Consider the following 24887-nt stretch of genomic DNA (forward strand, 5'->3'; position numbering starts at 1 on the left):
CCGCATCTGAAAGAGTTCAAAGGATGGTCTATCAGTACCAGCGTTTAACCAGCTGAACATATCCTGCCAAAACTGCAGCGAGATTGGGATATTACATTCATAAATGTAAGAGGATTCAAAAGAAACTCAAAATACAAATATTTTAAAAAAAAAACAGAAGTAGAACATTATATCCAACCCTTACACTTACTGAAAGATGGCAAAGCTGAGAAAAGACTGGACATTTTTAATTCATTAAAAATAAGAGACATATAAGATTACTGTGGTAACAAAAAGGCAGTAGGATACAGATCACTGATAATAATAACAGTAATAATAAGCAAGTAAAAGGATAAACTAGAGGCTAAAATTACAAGTCAAAATAAAAATTTAAATAAATAGAATTAAAAGATGTGTTAAAAGACACTTTGAAAAACAACTGAAAATAAGAATTAAAGGACAAATTAAAAGATGACGTCACATAAAGGCGAGTCTATAAAAATGGGGTTTAAGAAGTGATTTAAAAGAAGTTACTGTTGCAGTGTCCTATTTCCTCTTTGTGACATGACTGAATTTGTAAATATGCTTGAGCCATGTATGGAACAACATGGTACTACAGGATACAAATAGCTATTTTCACTAATGACTGTTTCTTGTTTTAGCTGATGAAGAGTTTGACGAGCTGTGCTTTGAATTTGGGCTGGAGCTGGATGAAATTGTGAGTGAATTACGTTTAAACCTTCATGTATCCTAATACAATCCTTTTCCATGATTACAATAGATCCTTTGGTGCCCAGTTTGACACCATGGCATATTATAGCATATTCTTTTATTTCTTAACACTAGGGGTCGACTGATATTGTTTTTTCAGGGCTGATACTGATTATTTGTAGTTAATGAGACCAATAACCAATATTTGGAACCGATATGCTTTTGAAATAAAAATTAGATTCTTTCTGTCTTTGATCAAAACTGAAATTTTCAATATCATATACAGCAAGTTCCCAGCAACTTTTTTTATAAAGTCAAGTGAAAATTTAAAGAAAAAGTGAGTTAAAAAATGGCTCCCTGACGTTCCAAAAAGTAGAAGTTCCTTTCTTCGCACTTTTTAATTGATTAATTTGAACAGCTAAAATAAAATGCCTATACAGATAATTGGCTAAATGCCAAATATCGGCCCCAATAATTGGCCAGACTGATAATTTGTCGACCTCTACCACCCGTCATACCTGTGTTTGTACGTTTATGTCCAAAACATCTACTGAGCTATGACATGTAACTAGTGACCTTGGTTGTGATCCCTTTCCAGACCTCAGAGAAGGAGATAATCAGCCGAGAGCAGGGCGACTCCAAGGCATCAGGAGCGTCCGATGTCATCCTGTACAAGATTGATGTACCAGCTAACCGCTATGACCTGCTGTGTCTGGAGGGACTGGTCCGTGGACTGCAGGTCTTCAAGAATAAGTGAGTGATATCCTGTGATAAAACTGGCATACTAATGTGGATGCTACAAGTGATTAACAGCTGCTAAATGCATGGCTGGTCTGTTCAATTCAGCGGTGAGAGAGAAGAACAGCAAAATGTAATAATAATAGTAATAATAGATTTTACTTGCAGTGCACTTAACATTTGGAGCAAATCTCAAAGTGCTACAACATAAAACATTAGCACAAAAAACTGATAAAAACAACCAAAATAAAAGCGTTTTTAAAAGTCCCAAAAAATAACAGTGTGAAAGCAAGTAGAGCAACCACCAAGAGGTCACTTAAAAGTCAACGTGGTATTAAAACCAGGGTTCGCACAATTCCTTAAAATGTCTTTCTAAGGAATTGAATTCATTAATTTAAAAATGAGTCCTTAATTGGTATTAAAATGTTGTCAGTTTTTCAAAAAGTCTTAAATATGGTCAGACATGGAAAGCATTATTTTATGAGTCAATTTTTTGATGTTGCAATCTCAAAATAAATGGTAACAGTTTTTGTTTTAAATTTAAAAAAGAAAACTCAACAACAAAAGCCAGGTCTTTTCCAGTTCTAACTTTTTTCGTGGACTGGAATAGTTTATGTAACAATAAACACTTAAGTTTTTTTTTTTTTCCACTTCTGGTTATTGTAAAATTAGTCTTAAATTTCATCCCTGGTTCCAAAAGTCTTAAACGTAACTTGGCTTAAGCTGTAGGAACCCTGATTAAAACATTCGTCTTGACGAAGGTGTGTTTTCAGTTGTAACAAGGTGCTTCTTCATTATGATTGTAGTGCATGCTGACTTGTGTCACCGTGGCTACAGAGATTGTTTTTGTGTTACAGGATAGAGGCACCTCGCTACAGACGTGTTAGCCCAGTAAACGGGGAGCCTCAGAAGCTGGTTATTACGAAGGAGGTGGGTGGTTACATTCATCATTTTTAATGGCAAACAAGCTATCATTAGTTTACCTTGTATGTCAAATAAATATGTACATTATCATAGTAAAGATTTAGTATTTTAATAATATGCTTGTTGTGTGCAGACGGCGGCAGTGCGACCCTATGCTGTGGCAGCAGTATTGAGGAACATCACCTTCACTCAGGAGCGCTACGACAGCTTCATCGAACTGCAGGAGAAACTCCACCAAAACATCTGCAGGTCAGTTAAGCTGCTGCACCCACACAACTCCATATCTGAAATACTGTCTGTCAGCTTCTGCTATGTGGTGTCATTCAAAAGTAACCACAGGTTATGTGGTTACATGTCTTGGTAATCTTTTATAGTCTCTCTGATGGATACACCTGCCTTGTAAAACCTGAACAACCTGAATTTGTTCCCAGCACTTTGTTACAAACATGTTGAACAATTCAGTGAAGTCCATCACATGACATGTTTCAAGATGAGGCCTATTAATGGTCTTTTTTTTTCTCTGACCAACTGTCAAGGACCCAAAAATGTTCAGTATTTGTATTTCCTCATCTCCATGACAGAGAGAGACTTTTAAACTGCAGTAAAACATGGAGTAGAGTCAATATAATAATCAAAACACCATCATCACTATCTGTTTCTGCTGACGTACAGCACAAATGATCACGTTATGACGTGAAACTTTTCACATTTTACTACAGCTTCCCAGCTTGCCTTTCAAAACAAAAGCCCTCCAACAGCCCTCTGTGGACAGAATCCCATCAGTTGCTGATACAAGGCATTTGATTGTGAAACATTTACAGGACCGTGTTGTCAGCTGTGCAGGAGCTTATACGACTTCATAAATGAGAGGAATTTATGCTTATAAATATGAAAATACAGTGCTAATATCTGCGGGCAGTGATGCGGGCGATGTTACAACAACGCTGCATTTGTGAAGACAAAAAGCATGAAACCATACATCCATGCATGAAACACGCTGCAGCTCGGCGAGGCTGAAGTCACGCTATTGTACACCAAAAACTGTGGAACCTGTCATAGACTATAGGGTATTACTACCATCTAGTGGTCAAAATAATATACTCATACTCATCAAACTAATCTATATAATAATACTAATAAATATGCTAAATGGCTCCTACACATGCACAGGTGACGTGTGCTGTGAAACATCTTTGTAATGACTCATCTCTGTGACTGGGAGAGACTCTAAAACTGCAGTAAAATGTGGTATAGAGTCAGTATAATCATCAAAATACCATTTTCACTGTCGATTCCAGCTGACATACAGTATAAATTCTCACGTTTTAACGTGAAACTGATCCGTATTTTTTTTCTAGAGTTGCAGCAATACGATTCCGTAAATATCAAATTTTCCCCCCGTTATTAGAACTCTATTGTGACCCAAAAACTGTGGAAAACACACCAGAGATATACTGTTGTGTTCGGTAACTTTATTTCAGTGAAAATAGCCATATATAATTGGTGCAGATGTACTTCTCCTCTGCAAACAAGGAATATCAGGTCACATCTTTCTGTTCGAACCCTGGCAGAAAATACACCATGTTTCTGGTTTAGTAGAAATTGTTGTCAAGAAAACTCACTCCTGTGACTATGTTCGAGCAGGAAAAGGAGCCTGGTGGCCATCGGGACCCACGACCTGGACACCATCTCTGGTCCTTTCACATACACGGCCAAACCTCCAGCAGACATCTGCTTCAAACCCCTCAACCAGACCAAAGAGTACACCGCCACCGAGCTCATGAGCCTCTACAAGGTGAACGGCTTTGGATGTTGTTTTTTAGGGGTAGCTTGACTTTTTGGAATCATGCTAACCTGATGCTGTTTTTCTGATTTATACAGACAGACAGCCACCTGAGGCATTACCTCCACATTATTGAGGACAAGCCTGTGTACCCCATCATCTACGACAGCAATGGCATTGTCCTGTCCATGCCTCCCATCATCAATGGTAAGTAATGTCAAAGACCCAAATGTTGAATTTAGGGCTGTCAAATGATTGATTTTTAAAACTAGGATTAATTGCAGAATTTATATAGTTAACCCTTTGAAACCAGAGCAAATTGCTTTGAGATCTTTGAGAAAAAATGTCTAAAGAATTGCAAAAAATTAGGAAAAAGTGACAAGAAAATGACCTGATAATTAATTTAAAAAGAGGGACGTTATTAGAAAATTATTACGGAAAAATAGAGAAAAAATTCCAGAAAACTATACTTTTAATTATTGCAAATTTATATTTAAAATTATGTTACAAAATATATACATAGATATTTTTTAATTTTCAGCATTTTTTTGGGGTAATTTAAAATTTTTTTTTTTTTTTTACTTTTTTTGTGCCTATTTTAAGGTAATTTTCATGCAATGTTTTTACTAATCTCTTGCTGGTTTTGGGCCATCTTGTGTTGAGTTGCTGACAGTCAATGCTTACAGTCCTAGTTGAAATACATTATCAAGAGTAACCTGCAAGTTACATTACAAAATAATGTGCTTAAGTTGTAGAAGAAAATGCCATAATGAACTTTACAAATCTAAGACAATATAATACCTCACAATGTTACTTTTTTTTTCAGGTGACCATTCAAAAATCTCCTTAAAGACAAAAAACGTCTTTATTGAGTGCACGGCCACAGACCTGACCAAGGTACTACTGAGAGGAGTACTGAGAAATCCTGTTATCCAGTCAAAGTTATTAACCAAAACTAACTTTAACCATTTCTTTTCTTCTCTTCCCTCCAGGCAAAGATTGTGTTGGATATGATGGTGACCATGTTCAGCGAGTATTGCTCACAGCCTTTCACGTAAGTCACGTATCTGGCTCAAACACTAGCTTGTCATCTTCATGGAAACATAAAAGAACCGTGACTTCATCCCAGCATTTTAAGTCTTAACAAGACAAAATCCTGCAGTTATCGTGTAACACTTAACACATTCAGAGGCAAAAAATTGTGATGTTGTTGTATCTGTTGTGCAGTTAATCTTCAGAGAATTAGACAGCTCTCCATGGTTTAAAACAAGCTTTTTCACCTCTGGCCACACCCGACTCAGTGATGTCACAGTAGCTGTTTCCCATCAACTGTCAAAAGCATCAGCTGGACCTCATTTAAAACCTTTTTTGCCTTAACTTCCAGATGCAAAGATGTGCTTATTCATTTATAAACATCCTGTTTTTCTTTGCCCTGCTGAACCAGCTCTGCTTTGACATGGCTGATTAGGGTGCGGCCACCACGTCACTGTGAATTACTTCTGAACATGTAGTGAAGTATTTAGTTCAACTGTCAAACAGCATGAAATATGTTCAACCAACACTAAATAACATTAATAACATTTTTAAATATTAAACTATTATTGTATGATTTTCATTTCATTTTAAGGCTTTGTGTCATTTGTCCTGTGTTGAAGATATTATCTTTTTATTAAATGATGCAATGTATCCATTTCCATAAAAAAAAAAATCCAAACGATGACTGTGTGAGAATGTTAGAGTGACGTCGATATTTTCGTCTGTTTCTCGCACTTTCAGGGTGGAGGAGGCTGAGGTGGTGTACCCAGATGGCAAGACCTGCAAATACCCGGTACTGTATTCACTATAATCATCTTGAGATGTGACATGAATTTCTTGGCCTGTCTTCTAATTTTCTGCTGCATGTTTGCTGGTTTGTACTTCAGGAGCTGGCTTACAGGAAGGAGAAGTTGTCCAGCGAGTTCATCAACCGAAAAGTTGGCATCAAGTGAGTTATTTGGATCTACTCTGTATAATAGAAAAGATAAAAGTACAGTATATGTAAAGTCCCTACAGGTCAATGTCGGGTGATTTCAATTGGTTTTTGTTTCAAGTGTTGCATCATAATGCAAATTCACAGGCTTAGCCAATTAAATTATGCAAACCTCTCATATCTAAAACGATGAACGACGAAACAACGAACAGCAGCCCTTCAACAAATCCTTCCTTTGTCAAACCTGTAATGATTATTTTTTAAGTAAGGACAGAATATTAGAAACACTTCAATATACTGCAGTGTAGTATTGTATTACAGTTATTGAAAAATAAAATGCTTCGCTTCCATTTTATACAAAAAAGAATTTTCTATACAATATTCTGTGTGCAACATATTTACATTGTTATTTAGAAAAGGAGCAGCAAAAAAGTGCAGAAGATAAAGAAAAATAATAATAATAATAATAACAAACCTGTGCAACACCATACCATAATCCCTGTAAACACCTGATCGACTCATGCTAGAATTATTTTTTAGTATTCTTATCCTAAACTTCTCTTATTTTTTTTTTACTTAGAGGTTTTCTCCTACAAGTCAGATTCAGCAAATTTCTTAACTATACAAACAAGTGTTTATGAGATTTGATTATTTGCATAATCTGCAGCTCTAAATATTTATACAAGACTGCCTGTTCCATTTTGTTTTGGGACAAGTTTAAGTTACAAAAAATGACACCCAGAAGTAGGAAGGGAGAATTTCACGGTGTGCAGCTTTGGAAATTGGCAGACAAAAACACAACAGATGTAGCAGTATTACCCAAAACAATATGGGAGTATTGATACAGCAGCCAATAACATTTCATCAGATCAGTGCTGAACTACGTGGTAGAAACAAAAGAGGGATAAGTTTGATGCTTGAAAATGTAATTTTAAATTAAAGTATCTCATTATTTTGATGAGGGGGGTAGAGGGGAAGTTACAGTCAAATATTTATGAGCCCATGCAGGTGAAATGATGCTGCCAGGATGTTTCCCCTGACAGCAACCTGCAAAAAAAACCCCAAGGCAGCTGTTGGAGTGAGATAATTTCCTAATTACTGAAGTGTAGTCACTATGTTGCCATGCCAAAACATGCCATTAATTTAAAAAAAAAATAAAAAAGAAATGATGCTATTGTGATGATATTGTGAACAGAATATTCATTTCAAAACTCCAAATATTGAGTCAACCAAAAAGGTTAGGTTTGGTTTTTTTTTCTTCCATGGAGAGAAGTAGTTCATTTGACTCATACCACAGGTTTGGACCACTCGTAAATTTTGTTCACTCCTAAAAGAAAATTTTAAACACAAAAAAGTTGGTGAATGCCACAAACTCTCTGAAATCGCTCATCTATGCAGCTGAAAACGTTTTTTATTAATAGATAATCATGAAACTTCCCCAGTGGATTGCTTACATTAAGGTAATTATGTTTTGTTTTAGACATTTAAAGAGATTTTCAGGTTAAATGTGCAAAAAAGGGCATTCTCATTAAAAATGTGCTTTTGCATACATCTCAAACAGTAATCTTAACTACAGTAAACACCTTAATGTGTATTTGGAACTTTTTCTTGCCACCAGTCCTAAAGAGGACATGTTATGGAAGCAAAATTGGCGAAAATCTCAAAATCGAGCAGTGCATTAGAAGATAGAATGGTAGATTTATTGGTCTTTTTTTAAACAAAGTTTAAAGAACAAAATTACATTTATCCTTGATCCTGCTGCATCTTTAAAACTGTTTTCATCTGTCTCGTCTTAATACCAAATCTATTCACATGACTGGTTCTTGCACAATGCCAATTGTTAAGATGTACTCAGTGAACTTGTAACTACTCATCCATTTTATCACTGTACTATTCCACTTGTTACACAAATGTCCAGCCAGCTGCTTAATGTCAGTGCATCCTCAGAAACCTGATGAGTCATACTTTTTAATAAGCATTGTCTGTGTTGTTTTTCCCTGACAGTGAGTCAACTGAGAAAATCGCCCAGCTGCTGACCAAGATGTGCCTGCAGTCCAAGGCTACAGGTGTCGGCGATGAGATCGAGGTTGAGATCCCACCCACGCGCTCAGATGTCATCCACGCCTGTGACATCATGGAGGACGCCGCCATGGCCTACGGATTTAACAACATCACCCGCACTACACCACGCACTTACACCATCGCCAGCCAGGTGCTTGGGGTTCTTCTGAATGATCGATGTGTGTGTGCAAACAGATATAATTGGTCTGTGTTGTGATATTTTTGCTCTGTATGTTCACAGTTCCCACTGAATAAACTGACGGAGCTGTTGAGACAAGACATGGCAGCTGCTGGATTCACCGAGGCCCTCAACTTTGCCCTTGTAAGAAAAAGACACATCTGAGTGAAGAAGTAACGCAGGTTTCCTCTTGAAAATGAAAAAGCTGAATTCAGAAGCAGTAAAATGCATCCTCAGGGGTTTTGTGTAGGGGTCGACCGATGTGGGTTCAGGGCTGATACCAATACCGATTACTAGTAGTTAATGAGTCCTTTAACCGACATTATTATTATTATTATTATTATTATCATTATTAGTTTATATTAATACTAATAATAACAAACAATTTTGTGTAGCACCTTTCTTAAAAGAAATGCAGCCCAACATGCGTTACAAGAAAGAAATTTAATGCACCAAGTGCTTCACATAAGAACACATAAAAGACCAGAAGACATAATAAAACCTGCATGTAAAAATAAAATTAAATAAAATCCTAATAGAATACATAGCATGCATCTTCAAATGGATAAAATCTACTTGATAATACCAGTAAAAGGGAGATAAAATAAGGATAAAAATTTAGTGCACAGAATGCATAACAATAAAATGGAAATAAAATGAATAAAATATAACCTATTTTTAACTGATATTTGGAACAGATATGCATTTACAATAAAAATAAAATCTTTCTTTCAATATTTAGACTTTGGAATATAACAAACTACAACACAAAACTTTTTTTAAATGCCCTCAGCAAATGTTTGATCAAAACTAAAATTTTCAACATCATATACAGCAAGTTCTCTGCAACTTTTTTTTATAAAGTCATGAAAATTTAAATAAAAAATAAATTGATAAAAATAGCTCTCTGAGGTTTTGCAGATACTGTCTTTGGAATTTTTCTTAAATAAATGTTATTGGCGATCGTTACAAAAAAATGCCAACACAAATAATCAGCAGAATGACACATATCGTTCCCGATAATTGTCCAGGTGACAATCGACCCCTAGTTTTGTGTGCTATCGATTATGTAGGCCAATATTCACAAATTTTTGCAAACTTTGGGTGAATGTCACAATAATCATACAGGAATTAGTGAGTCAACTCTCTAAATTATATGACTGTGCTCCCCCTGTGTAACTGTTACAGTACAGTTAGCTAAATGCATAACAGTAGCATTCAGCATTATCCCATAATAGCCGCTTGTAGCCATAACCTTACATTGTCTTGCTTGAACGTTTTTTTAAAGGAGTTTGTCCCTTCTCTCTCTCTGTAGTGTTCTGTAGAAGATGTAGCAGACAAGCTTGGAAAGAAGATCTCAGAGACCAGAGCGGTTCACATCTCCAACCCTAAGACGGCCGAGTTCCAGGTAAAGAATAATATCAAAGAAACTGTATAAATAAATTCTGCATTGCTTTAATCCTTTGAAACCTGAACAAATTGTTTTGATTTCTTTCAAAAACCTAAGACATCGTCCAAAACTTAGCAAAAAAAGAGGAACTTGCAAAAATGCTGAAAAAAGTATGAATATCAAGTATTTGATATATTATGTTACATTTACATTACATATTATATTACATATACATATTTTAATACAATCTTAACATAAAATTCTGATATTTTTTCTTTTTCCCATAATTTTTGAAATATTTTCTAGTAATCCTTAAAAAAAGTAAAGTAGTCAGACCAATTTGTTCAGCTTTCAAAGGCTCATTTGTACAAGGCGTCTGAACACAGCACAAGAAAACTGATGTCAATCTAGGTTTCAAAGGGTTAATACCATTTAAGATATAGATGTAAATCTGCACCCTTGTGTGTGTGGCGTTGTTTGAATTTTGATTTAGAGTCATCTCCTTAAGCCTTGAAGGAAAGTTGATTTTAAAATGTAGAAAAAAAAATTAAATTTGCTCCCCACCCACAATTTGATTTTCAAAACAAACATGCAGCCAGATCACATGCTTCAGTCTCTTCTCAGCTCCACTAGTGTTTCTGTTTCCATGAGGGGAGAACAGTGTGTGCAACAGAGGATCATACTGATCCTAACAGTTTTTATCTGAATTCAAACAATCGTGACAAAAGGAAAGATGGTAATCTAAAGGCCTTTTCTGTCTATTTGAGCTCTAAGAGGATGAGTAACAATTTTTTGTTTTGTGTTTTTAGTGTTCATATTGCCTGTAAAGTTTGAGCAAACAAAGTTGTTTTATATTGTCTATGCTGACACACTTTAAGGTAGTTCTGTGCTATCTGAAAAATGACCATGCTAACTAATGCCAAAACAGACAAGACAGGACTTAATTGAAAATTAGATTTTTAATGTCAAGTTTTTCTGGTTAAATAAAGGTGATAAAATAGAATAAATAATAATCGCCCAATGGGAAAATTCACACAATACAGCAGCTCAAGAGTTAAGAGAGATATGCAAAAAAAAGTGATAAGGATAAAATTTTAGAAAATACAAATTAGTTAATATAAAAGAATACAAACAATGTGTATATTGTATATTTACTGTAAAAGTATAGCCTATAAATATTACTGCAGCGTAAGTGGTAAAATATTGCACAGTGGGAAATTGCACTGGATGTTACACAGTATGAATATAAAAAAATATGAATATGTGTATGAATGCTATGTGAGTGTTAATGATTGTTTGGAAAAATAGGACATGTATATTTAACCTGAAGTGGAAATAGTGCAAAAAGCAGCTGTCATGTTGTAAGTGAAAGAGGTGAAACTAGTCCTCTAGCCACAAGCAAAACGTGTATGTTATTTTGCAGATTATATTGCACTGCAAATAACAGCCTGTCACATACATTTTGTGAAAACAGATGATACTTGTTTGTTATTTAGATGATGTTTTTCAGTAAATATGACTGTCAGTAAGACTTGAGAGGTTGTTTAAAAGTGAGGAAAATAACTTAATGATATATACAGAGAGACACAGTCGACAACCACAAACTGAAAAGTGTTCCCACACTCGAATTTCTGACATTATTTCTCCTGAAGAGGGCACTTTTGTCCTCTCTGAGAGTTTGGATCTATATATCCAGCTTCACTTCTGTTTATTACCACCAGGTGGCGCGCACTACCTTACTGCCAGGCCTGCTGAAAACCATCGCTGCCAACAGGAAGATGCCCCTTCCCCTCAAACTGTTTGAAATATCTGACGTGGTGCTGAAGGATGAGACGAAAGGTAGGCGTCTGCATGTGTGAAGTTAGAAAAATCCTTCAGGCTTACATAACATGAACACACTGTACCTAAACACACCCTTAAAACATGTTGTTTTCCAAACCCTGTTGCCTCACTGATAGTTTTGGAAAGATGCTGATGATAGACGGTCAAGATATGAGCTTTCAGTTGTAATGCAAAATGACTAAACACCTAGTTTTCTGCGTTAGGTCGGAAAAGTCTTGCAAAACTTCTCAGATGGAGTTGTTGCTCACAGTAAATAAATGTGCAAACCACCAAAAAAAATCCCAATCAAATTTTTTCTTATACAAGGTTTCCACAGTCATGGAAAACCTGGAAAAGTCATGGAATTGCACAGTCACATTTTCCAGGCCTGGAAAAGTCACAGAACCAGTAAAACTCTCGATCATGGAAATGTGTTGTTTGTAATAGATTAAATCACATTAATGTAACCTAACTGTGAAATCATTTTCTGTAGCTGACGTCTTAACGTAGCTCTAATACCCGTCGAAAAGCGTTTTTGTTTATTTGTTCATTACGTACTTTTCTTCATTTTCTCCCTGGGCTCCGTTAGTTCCTTCATGTATGCCCACAAGGCATGTTAAATTATTTTTGAAACACTTTTGGCTTAGAGGCGGGGCATACAACTTTAAATGGTTGTATTTTGTAGTTATTTAGTACAGATGTTTAAAGAGAACATGCTTTTCAAACCCACTTGCTGTCTTTGAAAATGTTTTCTTCTTTTAATTCAAAAAGAAAAAATGTGATTCTTATGTGAAACCTTTTTTGGCTTTTTTTGTTTGTTTGTTTTTTAATTCAATTTTTTAATTAAGATTTACAGAAGGAAATGGGTTTGGAAGGCATGTTTTCTCTAAAAAAGTTTTTAAAACATTTTTTGGGTGAGTTTTATTGAAAACTTAAAAAAATCTGCCAATTATTTTTTAAATTTATTTTTAGCTTTTTTTTTTATCATGCATGGCAGGAAAGAAATATACATTTATATATTTTGGGTCCTTGAAAATTCATGGCAGAGTTATTAAATTTTCTCAGTGACCCTGATCATATCAGAAGGGGAGTGACACTTACAGCGGTAGATATAGTCTTGATAAAAACCCAGTTATGCTTTGACATATTAGCAAGTCCTTGGTATAGCCCTGTACTTGATGTCCCTAACACTCCCTCCCCCTCATCCCACCAACCAGATGTCGGGGCGAGAAACAGCCGGCGTTTCTGTGCCATTTACTACAACAAGAGTCCCGGCTTCGAGGTGATCCACGGCCTGCTGGATCGAGCCATGCAACTGCTGGAGGTGAAGCCGGGCCGCGGGGAAGGCTACCACATCCAGGCTGCAGACGGTAAGAAGCCCTGAGAGGTAGGAGGATGAAACCCAACACATTTAGGTTTATAGGAATATACTTAAGAGCTAGCCCAGTGGTAAATATCTTAAGACTGGATTTATACAGGGAAGAGAAAATCCCAGTGATTTAGAACATGTTTATTTACCCGCCAAGCTGGTGAACAAATAAATCCAGGTCACGTGGGGTTAAAAGTCAAGTTTCGTTGAGATTATGTAAATCCAGTCTATAACTAGCAGAGACTGCATCACTGTGATTGTTACCAGGGTGTCATTTATCCATTTTTATTGAGGGGGCAAGGTTTCCATGGCAATGACGTGCAAATATGAATGCATACTTTGATACTGGGATTTGATGAGATGGTTCTGATGCGCTCCGAAGCTTAAAAGAAGGTGATTAATGCAGCTTTAAACTGCGTAATCTCTTTTGTTCTGTGTGTTTCATTTTATTCTAACTAGATCTTGACCGATCAATCTGACGATATGAGCTTATTGCAGATGTATTGTATAAGTGTTCATCACGACTGATAAGTTTAAAAAAATCGCAGTACGGTAGTTGAGGTTTGAGGTCATTTAGAAACATTGTCTCCGTTATATAGATTGCCCAACAGAGAGTATTTACAAGTGGATTTTTTAACTGTTAAATGTCCTGCTCAGAATGTGTCTAGGTGACAACTCAAGATTATTTATTAATGTAACTTAAACAAAAATGATATACATTTAAGCAACATATCTTTTATCTAGATTTTTAAGCATTCAGATATCAGTGTCAGCCTCAAAAATCCAGCATCACCCAGTCTATAATTATATACAAAAGTTACATATTTATCTCTCAACATATTTTAATTTAAAAGTTGAGTGAATTTATGATCTGAGGTATAACTGTCGATATGGTTAATATGGTGCTGTGTTCTCTTGACTGATCTGATATTGTCTCCGTTGCTGATGCATGCTAACACTAAACAGATGTGATTTACAGTCAAATTTACAATTGCTAACATCACATAGGTCAGAAATCTACTTGCCCAAACTAAGTTTTACTTTCCCCTATACATTATGTTTTATTTATTAGCAGTTATCAAATAACTTGATATGCCTTGGGGCGTCAGTGGCTCAGTGGATAGAGCGGGCGCTGCTATAGAGGCTGAGCCCTCAGCGCAGCGGTCGCGGGTTTGTCTCTGGCCTCAGCCCTTTGCTGCATGTCATCCCCTCTAACTCTCCCACTTTCACACAAACACTGTCCTGTCAAATAAAGGTGACAAAAGCTAAAAATATCTTTAAAAAAAAACAAAACTTGACAATCCTGTTTCATCTGTCTTGCTCTTAAACTTGTGGTATTGTACATATTTGGAGTTTTGGCCACATTCTCTAACGTCAACGTCCAACTGACTTCCTCTTCCCAGGATAATTAAAATACTTGCTTGTGCTTCTTGTAGACTTGGTTTTTACTGGCTGCCATTTTCTCACGAGGGCCCAATCAGTCCTGTGTATGTGCAGCTTTTGACAGAGATCAGAATATAGTAAGATGGCTCACTCCTGGGTCTATCATCATCATCTCCAGAAAAAGCAATGTGTTTAATTCTTTTTTTACGTGCTGAGTTGCTGATTTACCAGCTGGATGTGGCAGTTTAAGTTCCCTGAAGGCAATGGCAGAAAATCTGCTGAGCTCTGAACAATCCCGCAAATGTCACTTATGTGTCATCTTTGAAGCTGAATTGATCCAGTGATAAGATTAATAACTTATGTTAAAAAAAATTGCAACGTGTGCTGTAAAATGACCATTTCTATCTTGGTACGTTGTATTGTGTGATAAGAGATTGTTTATAAAAAAATAATCCCTCACACTGTGCATAGCTCGCAGCCTTTGGAGCTGCCATGTTCTGCTGCCAGTGGAGGGAATCAACACAACATAATTAATTTAAATGTAAAAACTCTCGGAAGATATTGAAAAACAGTTTGTTTTTTTTAACCGTTAAAAGTAATGCCTTCACTTCAAGGCTCCAGCCAGCGACGGCAGTTGGAAAACACTTTAAATCTTTGGAGTTTTAAGAGGTTGTAGTCCGAACAGCAAATCAGGGAACTAAACAAATGTAAAACTTTATAGGGTTATAGTGGATTGTGTTTGACAACTTCTTGTACAGTGATTTCATTTGAAGGGTTTTAACCATTTGAAATAGAAACCACTTTAATAGGATTTATAGTAAGAGGTTATGAGTGAACAGGTGTTGCAGTTAGGTCACGGGCTCTGACTTTAAAAAAACCCAAACTTTCAGCCTACAGTGGGAAACTCTTCATCCCCTCTGAACCTCAATCCACTCTCTTCCATTGAATTTATCTTCTCTTCTGCCTCCAGCATCACCAGTTGTGTCACCTCACTCTAATAAGTCAGAATAACTCAATGAGGGAAACCAAATAGCATTGGCGTACAATGTTCTGTCATCGTTTCACTCAATAAAAATCAAAGCCGTCGTCTCGGCACTGATAGTTCATGGGTTGTGAGCCAAGAACTCATTCCAGACAACTTTACTTTGCCTCTAATGATGAAATGCATCAGAGTAAGAATTTTTAAAGGTTTTCTTTCTTAAGTCATCATGCGTGAGATGGTCGGGTCAGTCATGTTGCATCAACACTACTTCAAATGAGCTTTAAAGGCTGTTTTGCCCACTAATGGAGGAACTGTTGAGTGCAAGTTAATTTTATTTTGTGCAGCAGTTACATCAGCCAGTGTTGACATGTGACTGGCACAAAAACACTGGAAATGATGTTGTTTTTTAAATGGCAGATGAATGTATGACTTAGTTTCATCTTGCTGATGCATCGCATGTGTTCCCGTGAGATTAGTAATCAAAGGTATGACTGAAGCGCTGCACAGGCCGATTTGTGTGCATTTTGGCTCCCATTTTCCCAGAGAGACTCTCATACATCATTTGAGCTTTGTATTCCTCCCTCAGTTCTTCCTTTTTTCCATACTTTCTCTCTCTCGCTCCATCCTGCCCACCTCTTTTCTCCCCCTCTCTCCTTGGCTTGCACGCTCCAAGGTCACACTGCAGGATACTCTGTTGGCCCATTCAGACTGCAAATCAATGGGCTCAAGTATCAGTGAATGAGAGCAGCGAGAAGGGATGGCTGACAGGGGAGCGGAAGACGGGATGAGATGAGACTGGAGGGGTGGGGGGATCGGGGGGGGCAGGAGAGCGACAGAGTGACGGCTTGAGGCGTAAGCAAGAAAGCGTCTGAGAGCATGTAAAGTCTGCAGTGTGGGAGAGTGCATGGGAGTCACGTCACCCACTGCAGTGCTGAGCAAAGAGACAGACTGGCACATATAACACCCACCCACGGGTGCTCAGACTGTCCATCTGACAGGCACAAACACACACACACACACACACACACACACACATAAAAGGGAGCTGAAATGGACATGCTCTCACAGTACGCACTAATGCACAACACACTGGACACTCACTCCCACTCAGTCTATCTTCTCTGCTACTTTTTTTTTCCACACTCCATGCAGCATTAGTCCCCCTCCATATGTCAGCGTGTCCTTAACCCCATTACAAGGTCATGACCCAGTCTAAGAGCTCACCTGACACAGACGCACACCCTCAGGATGTGTCGATCAGCAGGGTGAAACAGCGCTACAGCAAATTCACCGTCAGGCGCAGCACTGACAGAGGAGAGAGTGAGGGGCTGAGGGAATACATGTCAGCTGAGTTTCCTCCACTCGGGGGGGTGAAATAACGAGTCAGGGGATCAAAAGTGGAGGAAGAAACCACTTAGAAGACAGATGCCTGTGTTTCACTTAACAACTGTGTCCAATGCAAAGTCTTGGCCTGCACTCCCTTTGTCAGGAAAGAGACCATGTCCATTTGACTCGCTTTTTGTTCAGTAATTGATCTTAAGTGTTTGGCCGATGTGTATTTTTAAAGTTCAGTACTATTGTTTGGTTGGTTTATTTAAACCGACAGTACCTTTTTTTAAAAAAAAAATTTGGCCTCTTGGGGGCAGCAGAAACAACTGGTGAACACAATATCGGCATGTAAGTGGATACGGCAAACATGCTTATTTTTTTTATCTTATATGAGCAGAGCAAACGTTAGACCTAGTGCAATGAACAGTTAAGTTTCACTTTCATTCGTGTTCTGCTGTTCCGTCTGTGCCCGGAGTGCATCTGTGGTGAAATCAAAGAATGTTAATGTTAGCACTGCTAATGAACAGTCCAGCTCCAAAAAATAAAATCAGTAAATGGGAGCAGATGTTTTAGTCATAGCAAGCCGCGACAAATCAATGTTTAAGAAACCTTGCGCTCTCTTTTAGCTCTGTTTTTGGTGTCTGGAAACTCCTGGGGGAAGTAATTTGGCTCTTTAGCTTCCAAATGCTCCATATGTTCACAAACAAGTCGTTAACCTTATCCCTCTGCTGCTTGATGCTGAGCAGATAGTGTACAGTGGGTTTTAAGAGCTTTTTTTCCTGACAACAGCTGTCTGCTACTGCAGAAAGTAGCACTATTAGAATAGTGAGAGTGAACCAAAACAGTGAAGGAGCTGAAAGTTGCTGTAAAGCTCTGTAAAACCGAGGGCAGCTGCAGATTCAGGTTCATCACTATGAGTCATTATTTTCACATTACCTTTTGATACCTTGCTGTTATAATTATCTTTAATAGCTGCTGTAAAGGCTCTGTATGCAACATTCAGAGAATTAATATAATAGCAAATCACTAATTGCAATCTAAAGACATGGTGGAGTACTGGCATCCTGAGTAGTGAATGAAGTCACGCTCCCTCTGTGTGTATCTTAGCTCCTCTATTGCTTGTTGTAGTCAGCCGGTCCAGGTGCACGTGCATGTTCGTGCATGTTCGTGCATGTTCGTGCATGTTAGCTCATCGCCACCACTTATGCTGCGTTCGGAATTTCCCAGTTGGAATTTACGACTTCCAAGTGTTCCAGGTGTATAACACCAAACGTGAAGAAAAAACATGACAGACAGTGATGAACTGGTGTTTCTGCGGCCAAATTATTTTTAGTTTTGGCATTTTTAATTTTTCACCACTTTCCAGATTAACACTTGTTTCCCGTAACCAGCTACCTAACAACATTACTGATATATTTTGACGGCAATTTACATGCAGAACAGGTTTTACTTTGTGATAGTAGACATATTATTTTAGTTAAATACATTCAAATATACTTTACGTTGCCTTTTAGTTGATTTCTTACCATTTACAATGTGTGCCTTCGTGGCCTGCTGTCGTGTGACGGCAGACCGCTGAAGTCGGTGTGCCCTGAGTCCACAAGTAGGAACTCCGACTTTGAGTGGCGGTCCATTATATATCTTAACACTGTTAGCGTTGTCACTGTTGATGTTGTTTTAGTGCTTTTCATTAAGTTATCACGATCAGCTGTTGGCTGGCGGCTCAGGCACCACCATGTTGAGAACTGTGTGCAGACAACTCATACACTCCAAACTTCGCATTATGGAATAATTTTGTTTATTTGCAACTTAAGTCATTTTTGTAACTGTGGCCAGCAGATCAAATTAGAAAATAAAGGCTCTGTAAGGGAGGGATAATAAAAGCTCTGTGAGTGCAATATGACATTGTGCTTACAAAGTTAAGGGCTAATATGTTTTCCTTATCGTCAACTAATTCTATGAAAAGACCAAAGCCAAAATGTATCCATCCTTTGTCCATCTTAAGGCGTACTGTCTTGTTCATGTATCTAAAGCCTGATATATCTTGTTCCTCTGTGCCACAGAGCTCCTTTGTTGTCCAGAAACTTTAAAAAGCACATTAACAAACCACACTGTTGCACTGGGTCACATGTTTCTTCATTACCATGAACCTACTGTGGTTTATTTTAACTCAGTCCAACATACGCTGTCCAGCTGCTGTAAAGTCTTACAAGAACACCAAATGTGTGTTTATTTGCAGCTAAAAATAGTCCCTAAACAATGCACTATGTCCTCCTATTTGAGTAACTTTTGCTAAAAACTACAGGGCCCAGCTGGTTGATGAAACTGTTAAGTGTTTTTTAGAAATGAAACAAAATATTCTTGACATATTTTCCTTCAGTACATGAAAAAAGGCTTGGAGCTAACAGCTGCAGACACGCAGGAGAGGTATGGAAATCTTAAGAAACGAAGAAACAGATTGTTGGATTTGGTCTTTTCATGAGATTTCTCGACAAAAACAAAACTCCCTTTTTAGAGTTGTCATGTATTCCTGAGCACATTGTTATCAGATCCAACTGCCATTATCCTTTTACTTACATTGTTTTCAACATATTTCAACATTTTAGCCTGGAAATTCATTATTTTCTGCATGGAAACCAGCTTTACAATCAAAATTATAACACCAAACATCAAAACCCAGTAATCAGTTGAAGTGTTACTCCAGTAAGAACCTTTGTCTCTGTCCAGTTGTTTAAAATAGTAATAAATCCTGTGGCAAAATGATAATGGCAGCATCAGCCAGCTTTATATTTGTTATCTGATGCAACTAACTCTCCTCTCCGCTGAGAGCTTTTGCTGAAAGTTGGAGGAGAGTGGGTGGAAAGTGGCCTGGCTCAAGTGTAGGATTTTCATTGACTGATTGGTTATTTAAGATGTACCAGAGCTATTTATATAGTTGCCATGGCATCCTGCTCATGGTACAAGTAGATGACGTGTGAACCGACGCAAGAGCATTCCGCCGATTTTTAATACACCTAACAGACACAGAGCGGGCGACTGAAATAAATGAGAGAATTTCCCTGCCTCAATACCCTCCTAACGCACAAACACGCACACACGCACGTATGCACACATGTACACACGCGCACACACACACACACACACACACACACACACACACGCGTTTGAAAGTACAATCCATGTGTTTTGTAAGCCTTCATCCATAGTGATGAGTGAACATCTAAGCAGTGGGCTCTGGAACCCATTAGCAAGGCAGCGTGGGAAGAAGCAGTGCACTATGGGAGATGTCTCTGTGTGTGGGGCTGTTGTCATGGCAACCCCTGTATCTTGTTAAATCTCTGTCCAGTCCGTCTTTCTGTCTGCTTGCATGTCAGTGTTTTTGAACATAGTGTTTTCCATTTCACTGTCGATGGAGGCTTTTTGTTCCATCTGGACTGGAGTGACCTTCACTCGTGACACTGACACACACACACACACACACACACACACACACACACACACACACACACACACACACACTGGACCGCCAGATTTTAATCAGAAGGAGAAATGCGTGCTTGAAAGTCGAAGGGACAGAAAATCTGATTATGTTCAAATGGCCTACAGTAGTTGCTTTAGAGTAATGACCTTTGGCATTTTCACATAAGTGGTGCTCATTTTGCTGCTCTGCTAATGATTGATATTAAGCATTAGCGGTCCATGTAATACCCCGTCCATTTGGATTTTTGAAGAATTGATCACTGATAACCAGTGTAGGTGAAATTACAATTATCAAAAGAAAATCAAGGAAAAAGAAAGGGGGCACAGCGCCGCCCTCACTGTATGATTGACTAATGATCTCTGTGATGTGATGTGCAAACACCACTTGAGCTGCTTCATACTCAAAGATGTCATCAATACTGGAAAGAAAAACAAATGCCTCTGCAAGTGCAAGTATGTTTTACGTTGCAAGTAAGTGTTGCAGCTATACATAGTGACAGGAACATGGTCCAAGAAGCACCCAGATCAAACAGATGGCATGTTAGGTAGTAACACACCGGTCAAAATTAGTTTGTCAGGATGCAAACAGATTGCAAACAAGCCTGTGGAGGTGATAATGTTTTATATAAGAGTCTACAAAAGGACGTGAGGTGCATAGACTGTCTGGGCTTTAGTAAAAGAAGTCAGTGCCAGTTGTATGGGGCTATCCGATAAATAATGTAACCTTAAACTCCACTTCGCACTTAAAGTAATGATTAATTTTTATGCCTCGGCATCTGCAATAAGCGTGGCTGGAGGATTTATGTGTTTGGGTTGTCCGTCCGTCCCATTCTGGTGAACATAATTTCTGAAGAATGCCTCGAGGGAATTTCATCCCGTTTGCCACAAATGTCCACTTGGACTCATCGATGAACTAATTAGATTTTGGTGGTCAAAGGTCTAGGTCAGTGTGACCACATCTTAGGAATGCCTGGAGGGACTTTTTTCAAATTTGGCACAAACGTTCACTTGGACGCAACTATCAATCAATAAAATCTCATTGATATGGCAACTTTCAAACAAATCAAATGCAATTCAAAGTGTTGTACAGTTTGATTGAAGAAACAAAAACAAAAATAACATGAAAAGAAAAAAAGAAAAAATGGATCTTAAAAAATAAATTTTAAAAAATACAATATGTAAAAACCGTAAAATTTTGATAATAAGACACTACATAAAAGCAAGACTGAAAAGTTTTTAATTTATGATTCAAAGTATCAGTATTTTCAGCTCCTCTCAGATCCTCCAGCAGGCTGTTCCTGCGCTTTGGAGCGTAATAGCTAAAAGCAGAATCACCAAATGTTTTAGTTCTACTCGGTGGAACAGCTAAAAAAAGAAGAGTCGGAGCATCTGAGGGACCTCCCCGGTTCATATAAAATCAAATAAAAGCATCTCTGAGATGTAGTCTGGTGCAAGGCCATGCAGCGCCTCATAAACTAATAAAAGATTTCTTAAATCAATGAGAAAAAAAGTAGTCAGCCAATGTTTTGTTTTTAAAACAGGCATAATGTGTGCTCTCCTTCTGGTCTATGAACTATGAAGTGATTGTATTTTAAAGGTCAAAGGTCAAGGTCACTGCAACTTTGCATCCATGTCCTTCCTGTGAATGCTGTATCTCAAGTCCTTGAGAGAGTTTCCTCTCTCAAGGATCAAGGTCCACTCGGACACAAGAATCAGCTGAGCAGAATTTGGTAGTTAAAGGTAAAGTTTAGTGTGACCTCATAAAACATGGTTTTAGCCATGTGGGCGGCTGTGGCTGAGAGGTAGAGCGGGTCGTCCTCTAAGGAAGGTCAGCGGTTTGATCCCCAGCTCCTCTAGTCAATGTGCAGAAGTATCCTTGGGATAAATACTTAACCCCAAATTGCTCCCAATGCTTCATCCTCGGAGTGTGAATGGTTACTGAGTAACAGGTGGCACCTTGTACAGTGGCCTCGGCCGCAGTGTGTGAATGTGTGTGTGAATGTGTGACTGTGACATGAGGTGTAAAAGTGTTTTGAGTGGTCGGAAGACCAAAAAAAAGCACTTCATAAGTGCAGTCCATTACCATAACTCAAGAATTCATATGCTAATTCTCACAAACTATCACACAAATGTTTAATAAAATATAATGAAGTGATGACATTTTGCATACAAAATGACAATGGCAAATTTATTGATATAGTACATTTTATGACATATTCAGAGTGCTTTACATTTAAAGGCAACAGATAAAAAGAAAATAAGAGAACATAGGTAGCATAAATAGCACTATCAATTGTGATCAAATAAGTACACATACACACACATACACACACAACCATTGCTTTTATGTGATGTATTTTTTATTTATTTTTATTTATTTTATCTTTAATTTATGTTTTGTCTATTTTATTTCCTTTTATTTGTGGTTTGTTTGCTTTTATTGTTGTTTTTTGGGGTCTGATTCTTTGTGTTATTTTATGTTGACATTATGTGTCCTGTATCTTTTATTATTTGTCCTCTGGTTTTAATTTTTTTTCTCGCTTGTGTTCAATAGAACTGTTTGGCTTTCTGTTGTTGTATTGCCGTCCATGTATCACATTTCTGCTTTACTTTTTTTGTTAAAGCACTTTGTAAACTCTGTTTTTAAAGGTGCTATAAAAATAAAGTTTTTATTATTATAACCATAAGCCTCGGAGAAAAAGAAAGGTTTAAATTTGCTGTTCTGGACCTCAAGTCAGCAGGTAGCTTATTACACAGAGCTGGACTACAGAAACTGAATGCACCCTCATCAGGACTGAATCCACTTCTGGGCACAGTTATAAAAACCTCCGGCTGATGACCTGAGAGGCCTCACAGGGTTGTAATCAGTCACAGAGTCAGATGGACTGGGGAGCTCAACCATTAAAACGTTTAATTTCCCTGTCACACCATAGTGTTCTGCAAAAACACTTTTCTTGCCATTATTCAACGAAGTATCTCAGGAACAGAAGGGGAGACATTTGGTCAGATTCTGAATGTGTGTGAAGCATCCGTATTTTCACAGACATGGATGTAAACTGTCAGAGCAACTTGACTGTTTCGTGGAGGCATACAGCAGTGGGACGGTAATTTGGGTTTTATATCATATTCTTATGTTTTTTTCTCTTAGATTCCACCTTTTTTCCCGGTCGCTGCGCAGAGATCTTTGTCCGTGGAAAGAGCGTAGGGCGTCTCGGTGTCCTCCACCCGGATGTCATCAACCGCTTTGAGCTGACGATGCCCTGCTCAGCCCTGGAGATGGACATCGAGCCTTTCCTGTGATTTCACCTTCCTAATCCTCTATTCAAAAATGCATAGCAGTTTATGCTTGGATAATAACAGGAAAAAATTAGGCTTGAAATGTTTTAATTACGGGTGTTTGGCGTGTGGTTTGTGTGTGCGGCAGAGGTGCATGAAGGAAACTTAAGGACCAGTCTGTGCAGCATCTTTATGTGGAGCCATTGTGTTTTATATATCAGTAACAAGGCTACTTTTACTAAAGTCAGACGAATTAAAAATTAACAAGACTCTATTGTGTTTTTGCTGAGAATGGTATGCATCTGCGTGTGGGCTTGAACAGGCATGCCTGGTCTTAATTTAGGTTACTTGTGCCTTGGGGTTAGTGCATGGTAATTAATCTCAGTGACTCATTACCTGTTGCTTTGTTGCCTTGGTTCTTCCAGTGGCCACACTACTGAAACCACCCTCACACACGACGTCCCCATGCAGGAAGTCATGAAGCACAAGTTCCCCACGCAAAACGAATGCTTGCGGGCCCCGTCCTCCCGTCCAACTTCCACAAAAACTGTGTTTGGTGACATGAGCACGACAGCCGGCCTTAAAGCTCTCAATGACTTTCTGGCAGACAAAAGCTACATGGAGGGCTTTGTGGCATCACAGGCTGACACGGAAATGTTCGACGCCATCCCCTCTGCTCCCTCCTCGACCTTCTGCCACCTCATGCGCTGGTATTTTCACATCAAGTCATTCCAGAGGGAAAAAGCCAGCCTCCCGGCGGCTAAGAGTCAGTTTGTCCTCCCAGCCACGACGAACGACACCAGCGATGACGACATCGACCTATTTGGCTCAGACGACGAGGCTGAGAGTGCCGAAGCAGAAAAAATCAAGGAGCAGCGCCTCGCCGAGTACGCCGCCAAGAAGTCCAAGAAGCCAGCTCTCATCGCCAAGTCCTCCATCCTGCTTGACGTCAAGCCCTGGGACGACGAGACGGACATGGCCAAGCTGGAGGAGTGCGTCCGCAGCGTCAGCATGGACGGGCTGCTGTGGGGGCAGTCCAAGCTGGTCCCGGTGGGCTACGGCATCAAGAAGCTCCAAATAGGATGCGTGGTGGAGGATGATAAAGTGGGCACAGATATGCTGGAGGAAGCAATCACCGCCTTCGAGGAATATGTTCAGTCTGTGGATGTGGCGGCCTTCAATAAGATCTGAATCATACCGACACAAAATAAATTCACTGAATGGTACCATTCGATGTTTTCTGGTCTTAGATAGGTGATGTAATATGAAACACAACGACCACTGTTTCAACGTCCACAATAACCGAAGCTCAGGTCCTTCATTTAAAGACTGTTTATCCTTTGATACAAAACATTCTCGCCTTCAAACATCCAATAAAGCCATTCTCACTTTTCACTTTCTAGCTTTGAATCTTTTTTTTTTAAGAGTGCATATTTTCATCAGGTAACTTGTGCTGTGTACGTCGTTGCTTCACTGTTAATACAAAGAGAAACTGTTGCAGCCAGCAGCCTCCC

The 24887-nt window shown here is 38.5% G+C and overlaps 1 protein-coding gene across 1 annotated transcript; it reads left to right on the forward strand.

Moving 5' to 3' along the window:
- Positions 1–450: 450 nt before the first annotated feature.
- On the forward strand, positions 451–24768 carry farsb (phenylalanyl-tRNA synthetase subunit beta). Its single transcript, XM_042486898.1, has 18 exons — positions 451–466; positions 642–697; positions 1289–1443; positions 2286–2358; positions 2486–2601; positions 3997–4147; positions 4234–4342; positions 4962–5032; positions 5128–5189; positions 5912–5963; positions 6058–6119; positions 8109–8316; positions 8407–8487; positions 9659–9751; positions 11455–11572; positions 12772–12924; positions 23246–23393; positions 23799–24768. The coding sequence occupies exons 1-18, from the start codon at positions 451–453 to the stop codon at positions 24562–24564; spliced, it is 2490 nt and encodes an 829-aa protein (XP_042342832.1). The 3' UTR covers positions 24565–24768.
- The last annotated feature ends 119 nt before the right edge of the window (positions 24769–24887 follow it).

Source organism: Plectropomus leopardus, chromosome 5 (assembly GCF_008729295.1).
Source record: "Plectropomus leopardus isolate mb chromosome 5, YSFRI_Pleo_2.0, whole genome shotgun sequence".
Lineage (NCBI taxonomy): Eukaryota > Metazoa > Chordata > Actinopteri > Perciformes > Serranidae > Plectropomus > Plectropomus leopardus.